The 14,497-nt window shown below is 55.5% G+C and overlaps 1 protein-coding gene across 4 annotated transcripts in view; it reads left to right on the forward strand.

Annotated features, from left to right (window-relative positions):
• Positions 1-675: 675 nt before the first annotated feature.
• DGKZ (diacylglycerol kinase zeta) overlaps positions 676-14,497 on the forward strand; it is a 30,247-nt gene continuing 16,425 nt past the window's right edge. For 2 of the 4 annotated variants that reach the window (XM_024133308.3, XM_028483813.2), the window contains exon 1: positions 752-953. In XM_024133308.3, coding sequence (XP_023989076.1) covers positions 793-953 — 161 coding nt within the window. In that variant the 5' untranslated portion in view covers positions 752-792. Of the gene's footprint in view, positions 954-14,497 lie in introns of all 4 variants that reach the window. The other 2 variants (XM_024133309.3, XM_055082315.1) reach the window with 2 other exon arrangements.

Below are 14,497 nucleotides of genomic sequence, written 5' to 3' on the forward strand. Positions count from 1 at the left end.
ATACATTTCTGAGTGTGAGAGGCTGGTGTGGGAAGTGTTAGTTTGTGTAATGAGTGAGCATAATTGTGTGAGAGGCGTGTCTGTTCTGTGCGTATGGGGAGCACTGTGTGACTTTTGTTCCCGAGGACGTGATTTGGGAGAGCGAAGCGGGTAGAAGTGGAGATTGTATGAGTGGCTGTGACGGGCACGGGGTGTGCGAGAGAGGTGTCTATTCCTTGTAGATGTGGGAGGGGAGGTGGTGATAGCCACCCTCGCGAGTGTTCACTTGTGAGTATGTAGGTTGTTTGGTGCGGGGAGACGGGGCTAAGAGGAAGAAAAAAAAGTTGCGTGTGCCTGGGTGCGCTCAGGGCGGCTGTGTCGGACTGGAGATTCTATTCTGATCCGGGAGGCGGACCAGCTGGGGCTATGGGCGGGGCTCCGTTGCCCCGCCCCCTCTCGACCCCGCCCCCTCTGGCGGCCCAGGCGGGTTGCGGCTCGGCCGGCGGCCGGCAGAGGGCGCGGCGGGCCGGTGCCACGGCGTAGCCGAGGGGGCGTGCTCGGCGGCGGGCAGGCAGCGGCCCGGCCAGCTATGCGGGGTCCTGCGGCCGCAGCTGGCGGCACTTCCTGGAGCGGCGACGGCGGCTGCTTCCCCAGCACCTGGGCGTGGAGCGCGGGGGCGCGCGGCGCGGGGCGGGCGGAGCGAGCGCGCGCCATGGCCGCGGCGGGCGGCGAGAAGCCGGCGTGCTAAGCCCCGGCCGCCGGCCCGGCATGGGCGTCTTCCGCGGGCCCGCCGCCGGCCGGGGCTAGGGCCGGATGGAGCCGCGGGACGGCAGCCCCGAGGCCCGGAGCAGCGACTCCGAGTCGGCCTCCGCCTCGTCCAGCGGCTGCGAGCACGACGCCGGTCCCGAGCCGGACAAGGCGCCCCGGCGTCTCAGCAAGCGGCGTTTCCCAGGGCTGCGTCTCTTCGGGCACAGGTGAGCGCGGCGGCGGCGGCGGGAGGCATCCCTCGGCCACCTGGTACTGACACTGAGTGGGGTGGCACCGGCGATCCGGGTTGTCTTGGCGTTGGCTCTGCGTGGGGGGTCATCCCCCAGCATCCGGGCACTGGCACCGAGTGGGGGTCATTCCCTGGCACCGGCAGCTTAGCGCGCCTCCTCTGTGGTACCGAGGCAGGGGCGGCTTCCAACTCTCCAGCAGGGAGACAGAATCACCTAACCCCCTGGCACCAGCAGGTAGGGCCCCCATGACTGGTCACGATCCCCTTCTTGGCACTGATGGAACAGGGCCCCCTTTGAGCCTCCTGGCCCCAGGGAGGTGGGCGGTCACGTCGCCACTCTGGTCCTCGGTGTGGCCGGGTTGCCTACCACCACTGCGTGACATCCGCAGAACATGGCCTCGTTGATACTACTGTTACGACCCATGCCTGTCCCGGAGCACTGGTCACAGACTTAATCGCTCAGCATTTTCAGCTTCTCCTTGGGGTTGGGGGTTCTGGCCACCTGTTTTACACTGCTCTTAATTAGCAGGGAGACCTCAATCTCTGCTCTGCTAGGCAGTAGGCATATCTCCCCCTACCCCCGTCTAGCCCTGCTGGGAAAGGGATGGGGTGCTGACTCTTCAAGCTCTATCTTGGCCTCTCCCCCAGCACGCCAAATGTCACCATCTTGTGCCTGTGACAGGGCTTTGACCAGGACTCTGGTGAGGAACTGTGGGGAGGGTGTGGAAAGATTGAGTGCAGGCAACCCGTGGCATGTGTGCTGGTGTTGGCTGGGAGCCGCTTCCTGCCAGTGCAGCTCTGGTAGAAGGTGAGGGGAGATGGAGCCCCATGAGGACTCCACCTGGCTCCCTGGGCTTCTCCCTGACTTACCCTGTCCTTCTACAGTGGCCACGGAGCTTGCAGCCAATCAGCTCAGGACCCCAGAGCCAACTCAGACTGGACTCTGACCTCCTGGAGTCTACCCAGGGCCTCCCTCTCACTTTTCTTCAGTTGTCCAGGCTTCATGGCAATTGACCCCCCGAGCTTTGTCCTGTCCCTTCCCTGGGTTGACCTCACCAACCAATAACATGGGTAGTGTTTTTCTGTACAAGTTGGCATCCCTGTAATGCTGACCTGTGCCCTCTGCCTGCCCTACCCTAAGCAGGGCCCTGCTCTTTGTGCCTGCACTGTGTTGCCATGCACAAAGACTGGATCCTCACACTGGCAGATGGAGCTCTGTAAGCCCTTGTGAAACCAGGCAGGCTTCAATGCCACATAAAACGGGGCAGGGAACAAAGCTTCTCGTACCTCTGTTTTGTCACCCACAGCCCTGCATGCCGGAGCAGTTTACACCCAGCTCTGCAGGATGTAGCCTCCAGTGTTCACAGGCTTGTGAGGGGGAGGGAGGGGCTCCGCCAGAGGCTTCCTGTCCCTGCCCACAGGGTACCAAGTGTTGGGCTCTTCTGACCTCTGGTTGTTGCCCCTTGTGAAGGGCACAGGTTTGTGCATGTAGCAGTGAATCTCAGACACATTCAGGAGGAAGGATAAGAAGTAAGAAAACAGCAAGTACCTTTACATAATTCTCTAAAATAATCAGGACAGATGTTATTTCTCCATTTTTATAGACGAGAAGAACACAGGCTCAAAGAGATGAGTAGTTTGCCCAGAGTCACATAGCAAGTAAGAGGCAGAGATAGAGTTTGAACTCTAGTCTGATTCCAAAACCCACATCCTTTTCTCTGTACCAGGTTCCCAAACAGAACATCACAGTGACCTCGGGTGTTTTAGGAACTACAGATTCCTAGATCTTACCCTTGGCATGTCTGACTCATCAGGTCTGGAGATGGGGCTGGGAATTTTTTTTTTTTTTTTTTTTTTTTTTGGCTGCGTTGGGTCTTTGTTGCTGCACGCAGGCTTTCTCTAGTTGCGGTGAGCTGGAGCTACTCTTCTTTGCGGTGCGCGGGCTTCTCATTGCGGTGGCTTCTCTTGTTGCGGAGCACAGGCTTTAGGCCCGCGGGCTTCAGTAGTGCTTTGTTGCTCCGCAGCATGTGGGATCTTCCCTGACCAGGGCTCGAACCCATGTCCCCTGCATTGGCAGGCAGATTCTTAACGCTGCGCCACCAGGGAAAACCCCTCTTTAAAAAAAAAAAAAATATTTTATTTGTTTATTTTATTTTTGGCTGCGTTGGGTCTTCGTTGCTGCGCATGCGCTTTCTCTAGTTAACGCCGAGCAGGGGCTACTCTTCGTTGCGGTGCGCAGGCTTCTCATTGCGGTAGCTTTTCTTGTGGCGGATCACGGGCTCTAGGCGCGCAGGCCTCAGTAGCTTTGGCTCTCAGGCTCAGTAGTTGTGGCTCTTGGGCTGTAGAGCACAGGCTCAGTACTTGTGGTGCACAGGCTTTGTTGCTCCGCAGCATGTGGGATCTTCCCGGACCAGGGCTCGAACCCATGTCCCCTGCACTGGCAGGCAGATTCTTAACCACTGTGCCACCAGGGAAGTCCCGGGGCTGGGCATTTTATAAAGCTTCCCAAGTGTTTCTAAGGTGCTACCAAGTTTGAGAACCACAGTATTACATTCACTCTGGGGATGGTAAGTGATCTGACAGGATGTCTTAATGAGAAGAAAATCAAACAGCACCTCCGGAAGTGTGTAAGGAGTCTCCCCTGCATAGTTGCATTGTGCCGGGGCATTGGGGCACACAGAAATGAATGCATTTGGAAAACCCAGTAGAGTCAGGGAGAGGGCAGTGGGGTAGACTTCTGCCTGACAAGCCTGGGCGTTTGGAGAATCAGATGTTCACGGGGCTGACCTGCTTCCCGTTGCTTTGACTGGAGGCTGGGGGGACAGATATTTGGAATAGTGCACCGCCTTGGCTCCGTCCCTTTAACGCTGTTTACTTGGTCCTGCCACCTTTGCGAGTTGCCAGTCTCAAAACTCCCCAGTGCCTCAGCTGAACCTAGCCCTCCGTCTTTCCCCAGGCTCCAAGCTCATTCTCAGTCCGGCTCTTGCTGCTCATTGGGCATCCACCCTCTGAATTTCCCCCTTCCTGCTCCCCTCCCCTTCCCTCCCCCACCACCAGCCATACACACTTCAGGCCTTGGGGCTGAGGAACCTGCGAGGCAAACAGACAGTGGCTGGAAGGGAGGATAACAAATAGATTGGTGGTGGCTGCGGAAGCTGTATTGAGACTTCTGCATTCGGATCTTGGCTCAATGGTAGAGTTCTAGAATCGACTAGCCCTCTCTGCTGTGCGCTTGGGAGGTGTAGTGATGGTACATGGGCCACATGTTTGCCATCCCTGGTCTGGTCTGGTAGAATGGTCTGTGAATGGCAGCCTCTTTGGCATCTTCCTTAAAGAGGCTTTTTCTTAGAGCCCACTGCAGCCTCCCACGTCTGGTTCGCCCTCTGGACTCTGGGGAGCAGTTTGCAGTCTCCCCTTTTTTATTTAGCCCAGTAGGGCACACGGCTGAGCCATGCTCCTCCCCAGCTGCATTCCACCTTGCCCGTCCTTGCTGGGAAGCATCAGCCACGCCCACATGAGGAGGTATAGGTTCTGCCCTCCCCAGGGCATCTGGGTTTCCTCTGTCCTTACTGTCCAGATTCTATTGGCCTTGAGGGGTGGTCAGTCAGAAGTGGGAGGGAAGTTGACTCTGCCTCCTCCTCCTCTTCCAGGGCCCACCCGGAGAGGACCCCCTCATCCTCTGGCCCTGTCCGAGCAGCCCGACCCGGGCAGGTCACGCAGCTTGTGGATTAACTGGTTTTGCACCCGAGGGGCATCAGAAATTACCTGGCACTTCACACATCTAGACGGAAGGCTCCTCAGCCTGCAGAGCTCCTGGGAGCCTGAGCGTTGGCTTTGCCACCCCTGCCCTTCGTTAGTGCTTAAAGTCATTCATTCCTAGAGGGCAGAAAACGCACCTGTGGGACAAGTTTTAGACAATAGGTCCCACTTAGAGGTGATGCCACGTGGGGCCAGGTGAGCGTGATCCTGAAGTCCAGGATGGCAGAGCGTGCCCGCCGGGCAGCCTGAGCAGAGGCGGCGCCGGTCTGGGTTGAGTTTGCAATGACCAGGAAGGGGCGTGTTGAGGGATGCCTCACGTTCGGAGGCAAGAATCTGGGCTGTGGTGCTGGGATGTCTGGGAGCAAAAGGTGCCTCTTTGAGTGGTTTGTCTTGCTCAGGCTAATTCTGGGAGCTGCCCAGGTGGCCAAGGGAGGCAGGTGTAAGCCAGAGTCCCTGGGTTCCCACAGGTTTGGGAAGAAAAAAGGGCCTCGGTGACTAAGCCGTGCATCGGCTCACCTCGCTCTGCCTGTTCCCCACGCAACATCGTGTGCCAGTGTGGAGCCAGCCAGGCCGGGACCTGGGGTGAGAGCCCGTGCTCTCCCCTCTGCTGCCACACACCCGCCCGCAGCTCTGGCTTACAGGCCAGGGGAGGGGGCGGGCAGCTCGTCATTTGTTCTCTGTGCCGTCCTCCAAAAAGGTCAAGTCTCAGGATGCGGAGCCGCCCGGGACTCTCAGTTGGCAAAAGAGAGCACGAGAGTGGGTGTCCTCCCAGGCAAGGACCGAGGAAGGACTGAGTGACCCTGGGAGAGGAGGAAACAGGCCTGCCTCTGCCGCTTCCTAGAGCCCTCTCCAGAATTCACCAGTCGCCCCCCGAGCAGAGGGGGAGCCGAGTGGGCACGCTGGCCCCGAGGCTTGGCCTGTGCTGGTCCCTAGGAGAAACAGAGGTTGGGTCCCTGTCCCCCGACAAAGGCGAGAGAGTTTCCAGGTCCAGGAGCTGACTGGAAACTTGCCCTGTGGTGTCGCTAGAGCGACACAAGGGGGCGACAGCTGCCACGGTGGGGCCGTGAGAGGGGAGAGTCCCTTTGCTGCCGTCCGTCCACTTGTACCACAGGCCTGCTGTGGGTGGACCCGCACAGACCCCCGCTGCTGAGCTACCTGACGCTCTGGCTGCGGCAGAAGGCAGGCTGGGCGTGAGCTTCCACGTCACCTGGCCCGACCCCTCCCCCTCTCTGAAGATTGAGGTCCAGTGCATTGACTTTGACTGGGCTGAGGTCTCACAGCTAACTAGGGCTTATCTGGGACTTCAGTGCCAATCCCCTAACTCCAGGAGCGGGTCCGTTTGTACCACATCACAGGACCGCAAAGGCTTCCCTGCTTTCTGAGAAATCCTCATCCGGCACATTCCAACCTGCCCTCCGCCTCCCCTCCCCCCGCCACCACCTGAGTAATTCTCTAGGTCGGCATGGGGGGCGGGGCAGCGTGGGCAGGAGGGGGCAAGCCCTGCACCTGCATCCAGGCTCACGGTCTCCCCTCACTCCTGGGCGAGACTAGCAGAGTGCACCTCTGGGTGATGCCAGGCATTCATTTCTTGCCCCCCTGAACTGCTTCCTCTGTGCTTCATGTGTGGGAGCCCCTGATACCCTTAGGATATCATCCTCACATAGGGCTGCCGTGTGGCTTCCCACCCCACGGTTCTCAGCACCGGGCCTGCCTGGCACTCCAGTCACAGGTGGGAGTCTTGGAAGGCAGTTTCAGGTGGAAGAGGGCAGGCCAGAGCAGTGACCAGATGCCCTTGAGGCGCTATCATTCTGCCGTCTTTCCTCATATGCCCCCTTCCTCAGCTGAGACACCAGAGGCATGGTTAGGTGGTGCAGAGCAGGTTTGATGAGACCGAGGGCCCTGTGGCCCAGGTAGAGGGTAGAGGAGGGAGAGGCCGAGGAGATGAGCACTGCCACCTGCCACCCCTCTTACACTCATCTGGATGCAGGGGATGTGCCATGCCAGCTCATCTTTCTCTGGCCATTAACGGTTGCCAGAAGCTTGTAAATCCATCAATTTCATGTAATCCTCTGAACAACCTTGTAGTTGATTTTATTCCCATTTTACAGATGAGACACCAAGGCTCAGCGAGGTCAGGGGCCTGGCCCAGGATCATGCAGCTTACGCTGGAGCCCAAACCCAAGTATCTTTTCATAACGCCAGGCTGCCCTACTTACTAGCACTCCTTTCTTCTATTCTTTTATTTTCCCATCACCAAACTGGTAGAGCCTAAGAAGGGGTTTAAGTGCTTGAACCCCTTGAAATTGAGAGATCTTTGTCTTGTGTGGGAGTAAAGTGAGGCCCTTGAAATGATCTGTGCCCCAACCCCAAGGGAGAACTGCCACCAGGATCCTAGCCTCAGGGGGAGCAAGGCTGAGCGGTGGCGGGGGGGCGGCGGTCCAGTGGAGACCCTTGGGTAGGGAGACTCGGGTTGTAAGGAGGATGTCATGTGGCTCCCTGGCTGGATCTGGAGTGGAGGAGCAAGTCTGGGACCTTTCATCTTGCTTTCAAAGTGCAGGGAGCAGACGACTCAAGGGACGTGTTCATAGGAGCTCCAGATATCACCCTGGAGTCAGTGGGTGGCCTGTGGCCTGGGGAGAGGTGTTGAGGAGAGCACAGCACACCGGGCCTCACGGTGAGAGGTCTGAAGAGAGAGGGAGGGCCCCCCGAGCTCTCTCCCTCCACTGTAGAGACCTCCCCACTGCTTGCACCTGGCCTAGCGCCAGTTCAGAGCTCCCACATAGAGGCCTCTCCCCTGCCAGGGCTGAACCAAAATAGCTGTCTAGGAGCCTGGGCCTGCACTGCCCACGCCGCAGCATCTCGCGGGTTAACAGCTTGCCTGTCTCTCCGCCCCCCTTCCCCAGCTTGCTGACATTTTACTGGGGCGGAGGTGGTTGTGAAAGGGGGCCCTAGCCCACGCAGACACCCCACTGACGCAACCTGTCAGCCACTCACCCTCCTCTGAAAGGCATCCTTTCGGGTGAGACCCTCCTTCCGGCTCCACAGATATGGGGTTCCTACCAGGAGACAGTGTAAGGAATACTTGGGGCTCCATGCCACTGCTGAAATCCACCCATGGAAGACCCAGGGCAACCCCCGGAAGCTGTTCTCCCTCTGGGGGCCTTTTTTTTTTTTTAATACTTAAAAATCTTTTGAAAAGCATTAAGTATTTGCCATGAGGAAAGTATACAGAATAACGTTAACACCTACCCCTTAGCTTGGTCAGATCTTACCATTATGCCATATTTGCCTTAGAGATGGAGGCCTCCTTGTCTCCCTCCCCAGAAGAAACGACAATCCTTATTTGGGTGTTTATATTCTCATGCCTGTTTTAAGATTTTTTTTTCCTATGTATGTATGTATGCATCCATAGTAACACATAGTACTGTTTTGTATGGCTTTGCCCTTGAGTTAAATGGTATATTGTACGTGTTCTGAATTTAGGTTTTTCCCTCCACGTTGTTTTAGAGATTTAACTGACATATACCATTCCTTTTTGTAATTGTTGATGGACATTTAGGTTGTTGGTAGTTTTTTTGCCATTGCAAGTAATCCTTCAGAGACTGTGCTGGGACACGGCTCCTCGTGTATTCTGTCCACCAGTGCTTGGTTACAGAGCAGTGTGTCTTCAGCTTAGATAGTTGTAGCCAAATTGTGCACTAAAGTGGTTGTCCTAATTTTTAGGCCTCTGGAGTTAGTTTTCTGTCTTTAAAGTTTTGGTAAACTGAGGAATGGGTTACCATGAACACTTTCTCTTTCAAGCCTGCAATATCCCATGAGGAAGACAAGGTGGTATTATCCCCATTAATCTGATGAGGAAATTGAGGCCCAGCCAGGGTAAGAGACTCAGCTTGAGGTTGCATAGCCGGTCAGAGGCAGGACACCTCTGGACCTTTGAGTCCAAGTCCTTGGAAAGCACCTTTGACCCCTGTGACCTCTCAGGGAGATTGGAGGCACATTTTCTGTCTTCGAGGCAGGAAAAAAACAAAAAACAAAACCCTTTGTGGAGTGCATGAAGCCTGGGAGGCCGAGTGGGGCCCTGGGGGCTGACAGCTGATTCTAAGAAGATCTTCTAGTAGATGGAGGAGGGAGCAACTTGGTGAGAAGAGTCAGAGGGGGAGTTAAATTTTGAATGAGGGATACGGGGGAATGCTGCTCCTGGCAGACGGGGAATGGGAGCCTGCTGCAGACACAGGAGAAGGCAACAGGAGGGACCAGTCATAAGAGAAGAGGGACGTGAGGGCCAGCAGGGCCTTCGTAACGCTCCCAACAAGGTGTTGGGAGACTCAGAGGGAGACATATCGGCATTCCCATCTGGGATCGATTTCACTATGTGCCTCTGAGACACAGGAGCTCAGCCCACACCAGCTACTTGTCCACCCAAGGCTGGCAGGAAGGCCTCCAGAACTGGCCAGCCACTGGGTCACAGCACTGGCCCAAAACCCTTTGCTCTCAGCGTGATCCTTGAGGCTGAGCCTGGACCGTTCACTTTTCCCTCCATTCACTCTTCAAACCACATCCAGCACTTCTAGACCCTGGGGATGCAATTACGAGTAACACATGGTCCCAGGGGCGCACGGTCTGATGGGGGATACCAAGCTGCAGACCAGCGCTGATGGCCCAGAACAACCAAGAGAGGGCCTGAGCGTGGGAGCAGCTAGCGCCCGGGAGAGGAGGCTGGGGAGAACTTTCCGGCAGAGCCGATATCTGAGCCAGCTCTGAAAAGATGAGAGGAAAAAGATGAAGGAGAGTTCACTGAGCAGAAGAAGAGAATGGTGTTCCAGGCAGAGAGACTGTCAGGTGCCACGCAAACAGGCAGGAAGAGACCCCTGTGCGTTGCTTGACAGAAGCATCTAGAGGTAGAGTGAGGGGTTGAGAGCACAGACCCGGAGCAGACTCCTAGGTTGGGATCCCAGCCCTGCCACTTACTAGCTGCGTGATCACAGCCCAGTTGTTTAATCTCTTTGTGCCTCGGTTTTCTGATGTGTAAAATGGGGATAATACTACTATTACTTTTTATGAAATGAAATGAGTTAGTATTTGTAAAACACTTAGGACGGTGTCTGGCACAGAGTGAGTTATGTATTTGTCAAGTAAAATGCAAAAAATATGAAAGCGAGATGGGAGAGGAGGCCGAGAAGCCTGTTGACTGCCAGACCCAGGTCTTTGCATTCTGTTCCCTGACAGTAGAGAGCCATTGAAGGATACGTGGACACTTCAGGATGAATTCTGGTGGCAGTGGGAGGATGGTTTGGAGGGGAGTCTCTAAAGGCATGAGTCAGTCATTAATTCCACAAGCATTTCTCCAGGGCCTACCAGGAGCCAGACCCTGAGACAGGGACTCAGGATAGAAGGAGAGAGAGACTGGGTATGTTTCAGCACGGAGCTCAGAGCTGGGGTCCTGGCCTGGCCCCCCTCCGGCATCTGAGGCAGCCGCTTCTCTCCCCTCCTTGCCCACATCTTCATCTGTGACTTCATGTCACCAAACCCTGTTGCCAGGTTTCATAAGGAAAGCCTTGGAGAACATGGAGTGGGCAGTGGTACCCAGCCCGGAAAGAAGCCTCAGCTATCACTCTCTGGGTCCTCCGGAGAGGAGAGGAAGGCAACTGCTAAAACAAAGGCTGCTGCCATCCCCCTGTGCCCAGCAAAGAGAAGTAGCCTGGGCCTTGTGGTCAGCCCTCGGGTGCGGTACCCGAGGTGGAGGAAGCCCTTCTCTTCCCCTTACGGCTCTGGTCCCTCCCCGATGGAATTCCCTGTTCCTTCCTCCTCAGCCGATCAGCAGTAAACACTGGACTCACTGCCAGACACCGTGCTGGGCTGCCCAGAGGCACTAGATCTGGCCCCTGGCCCCCCAGGAGCTTGTCTGGTGGGTGGGAGGAATGAGGCACATGGATTTGAGAGAATCAGGACTTCCAGGGGTCCCATGGCAGAGGAGCCAGATGGGTGGTGTGGAGTCATCAGTGAGAGTGAGGTACTCTTGGCTGCGGCAGCTGTGAGCAGGTGGGATTTTGATACGAGGTGAGGAAGGAGGCCGGTATTCCAGGCAGAAGGTATGCCATGTGCAAGGACACAGCAGTGAGCTTGGGCTCAGCCAGATTAGGGGGCAGAGAATAAGTTGCCTTGGTTAGCACCAAGGGTTGTATCAAGGCATAGGAAGCTGAGTTAGTGCCACATTGCAGAAGCCACGTTTGCTAGGCTAGAGGATTTAGAATTCATTCTGAATCAGTGGTTCCCAAAGTACGGTCCTGGGGTTGCCCTTGACCCTTTCAGGGGATGGTTGAGGTCAAAACTGTTTTCGTAATAATACTTTCAGAGCTGCCCTCGTTTGTGTCCTTCTCACTGTGTTGATATTTGTACTCATTGTATAAAAGCAACGGTGGGAGCCTCGGCACAGACAAAGGCAGTGGCCCCAACATAAACTTGTAGCCATTGTATTCTTCACACTGACAACAACAAAAATGCAGTAAATATGTTAATCTTCGAAAGCCTAGATCCTTGAGTACACTTTTTTAAAAGTTTTGTGTGAAGAAATGTGAAATATACATACTGCACTTTTGCTGCAAACCGAGCTATGATGGCTGTCTTGAAAAAGCACTTTTGTGACTGAGTTGCGAGCCCTACTCGTCACTTTTTTTTTTTTTTTTTTTAAGGAACACCATTTAAACTTGAAAGAACACCTGACGACAGACAGAACTCTTCAGATTTGGATATTTAGCAGACGTTTTCTCAAAAATGAATGAAGTGAGCTTGTCACTTCAAAAACAGTATCAGTATTTGTTGCTATTGATAAAATTTGTTGCTATTGATAAAATTTGAGTGAAAATTAAAATTTTGGAAACTTTGTTCCAGTGTGTGGAGATCTGCCTAACTCAGTAAACCAATATTTTCCAATGACCTATGCTTGATGTTTCAAAATTCAGAATGCAAGACAGACCAGTGAAAAGTTCAGATTCCACGTAGCCACTAAGCTTTAAGAAACTACCACTTGTCATATTTTGGTGTAGTAGCAGAGAAGAATATCCATAATTGCGTGAAAAGGCTATTAAAATACTCCTTCCTTCTCTAACTAATTGTCAGCGTGAGGCAGAATTTTTTTCATGTACTTCAACCGAAACAACATATCACAACAGATTGACTGCAAAGGCAGATATTAGAATCTAGCTGCCTTCTATTAAGCGAGACATGAGAAATTTGCAAAAATTAAAACATGCCACCCTTCTCACTACTTTTTTGTTTTAGAAGATACAGTTTATTTTTCATAAAAGTATGTTATTTATATTAACAGTTACTGTTGTTTTTCAACAAATGAATAAATAGTATTTTAAATATTTCTGTTTTAGTTTCTAATATGGTCAATGTTAATAGCTATAACTCCCATAAACAAAACCGTTTGGGGAGCTTCAGTAATTTTTAAGAGTGTAAAGGGGTCCTGGGACCAGGATGTTTGAGAGCTGCCACTCTAGATCCTAGGGGCTAGGAGTGTTAACAGAGGGGTGGCGTTCTAGGCAGGATGGGGGTGACATGGGCTGGCTTTCTTCTGGATCTGACAGGCCCCCTTGGCAGGGCTGGGAAACCCAGGATCAGGAGGCTCCGCTCAGCCACTTCTGAGCTGTGGGCAGTCACGGACCTCCATGAGCCTCAGGTGCCCTGGGGGTTCAGCTGGGAGCAAAATGCCACTTGCACAGGGGAATTACAAGCCTCCTGTCTGGCAATGCTTGTGAAAAAGTGCTTAGTAAGTTGTGAAACACTCCATAGATACTTATTTTTGTGGTTATTTTGTCTGAAGCCGGTGCTTAGCTGTCTCAGATGCTTTCCCCAGACCCCGGAAAACCTGTCCAGTGGGTGCGAGAGGGTGTAGGGTGACCCGCCTCTTCTCCCCACAGCCCTCCAGGAGCTGAGGCAGGGGCTGAGCTGTACTGGGGGCCGCGTGGAGGGGAGGCTACTGAGCTGTTGCTCAGCCGGCCTCTGGGGACTTTGGGAAGAGAAGCCAGGAGGCGAGGCTCGTGCGTGCATGTGTGTGTGCCCGCCCACTGCCGCCTGCTTGCCCTGCTGAGAGAGGAAGTGCAGTCGCTTACCGATCGGGTTATTTTCATAACGGCTGTCTCAGGCGTGGGGGAGGAGGGTGGCGAGGGGGAGGGGGCAGAGGAGCAGCCACAGCAGCTCACTCCCCAAACTAGGACTTGCTCAGCCGGAGGCCGGCCCGGAGCTGGAGCCAGAGCTGGAGCCAGAGCCGGGGCTCACCTGCCCCCCGGGACCCCAGCCCCCGCCCGCTGGCCCACCTCCTGCCTGCCGCCCTACCTTCCAGATCAGGTCAAAGGGGCTCGCCTCAACCCTTCCTTGCCTTCTGCTTCCTCCCTCTTGGATCTGTCTGGGTGGGCCTGGGGAAGGGTGGATCAGGGTGGGCCCGGGCACCACCATCCCCAGTCAGAGGCTCCTGAAGCTGATGGAAAGGGACCGGCAAGCGTAGGCCGACCGAGCTCCTGTATGAGCTCCTGTCCCCGAGCCAGGGCAGGACCTTGTTGAGGTAAACATGACTGGCCTGGTCGCCTCCTTTGCCATGCAGCCCTGGCCCACCTCTCCCCACTGTGCATTCTGATTTGGTTTGGTTTGGTTTGGGCAGGATCCTTTTAGTGAACAGAGACCTGGGAACCTTGCCTCACCAGCCCCAGGCAGGCCCCCTTTCCAGCCGTCCCCGTCTCCTCCCCTCCGACCTCAGTCTCAGGGCCGTGGGAGCAAAGCAGCCAGAGGTGGCTTCTGAGCAGCAGACCCTGGGGAAGCAACTCCAGGCCCCGGCTCTGGGGCTGCTGGAAATGGGGCCACATTGCACCATTCCCAGCCTGCACCGGGAAGAGGGGCATGAGGGGCCCGTCCACAGCGTGGAACGGGCACTCTGGCCGAATCCCACAGGGCGGCCTGTGCGAGCACCTCTGGAAGCAGAGGGGTCCCCCGGGGGCCAGGCCTAGTGCCAGGGGCAGAGGTCGTTCGTCACAGCAGGAGCAGACACCCAGGCGGCTCTGGCTGCCAGGCTCTGTTCCTCAGGGGGTGGGGGGTGACCATCCTGGGAACTCCAGCTTCCCCTTCCGGGTTCTCACCCCCACCGTGGGCAGAGACAGACCCCAGGAGGTGGCACTCTCCGCATGCCCTGGTGTCTGCTGTAGGCGTAGGCCCTGCCCTGCCCTGCCCCTCCTCTCTGCCAGCCGCCGTCAGGTACTTTCTACCATTATCTCATCCGAACCTCCCTTATGTCAAACCTCCTAAACTAGGTCATTTCATCCCATTTTGCAGATAAGAAAATTGAGACTTGGAAAGGTTAGTTGGTCAGCCCAGGAAAGCAGTGGCAGATATAGGATGCCAAGGCTCATGGGCTTTTCCACTTGAAGCTAACAGGGTGTGAGACAGTCTGGCTGGGAGGCCAGGAGTCCTGTCCTTCCTAGCCAGTCGCCGATGAAGCTGGGGCACTCGTGTCTGCTCACCCTCGGCAGCTGCCTTAGCTTGGCCACCTGCAGCCCCACTTGGTGCTGTTCACCAGGGGTGCATGGCCAGCCACCACTGTGCGTGTCTCCCTGTAGCATCCTTTGTCCTCCCCCAGGCTCCCAGTCGACGCGGCCTGTGAGTCCTTTCCCACTCTGTCCCCTTCAGGTGTGACAGGATTAGCCCAGGTCCCCCACCGGGAGGCTGCGGGGCAGCCATTTGTGCTCTGCTGTTGGTGCTAGAGCCCTGTGC

Source organism: Physeter macrocephalus, unplaced genomic scaffold (assembly GCF_002837175.3).
Source record: "Physeter macrocephalus isolate SW-GA unplaced genomic scaffold, ASM283717v5 random_74, whole genome shotgun sequence".
NCBI lineage: Eukaryota > Metazoa > Chordata > Mammalia > Artiodactyla > Physeteridae > Physeter > Physeter macrocephalus.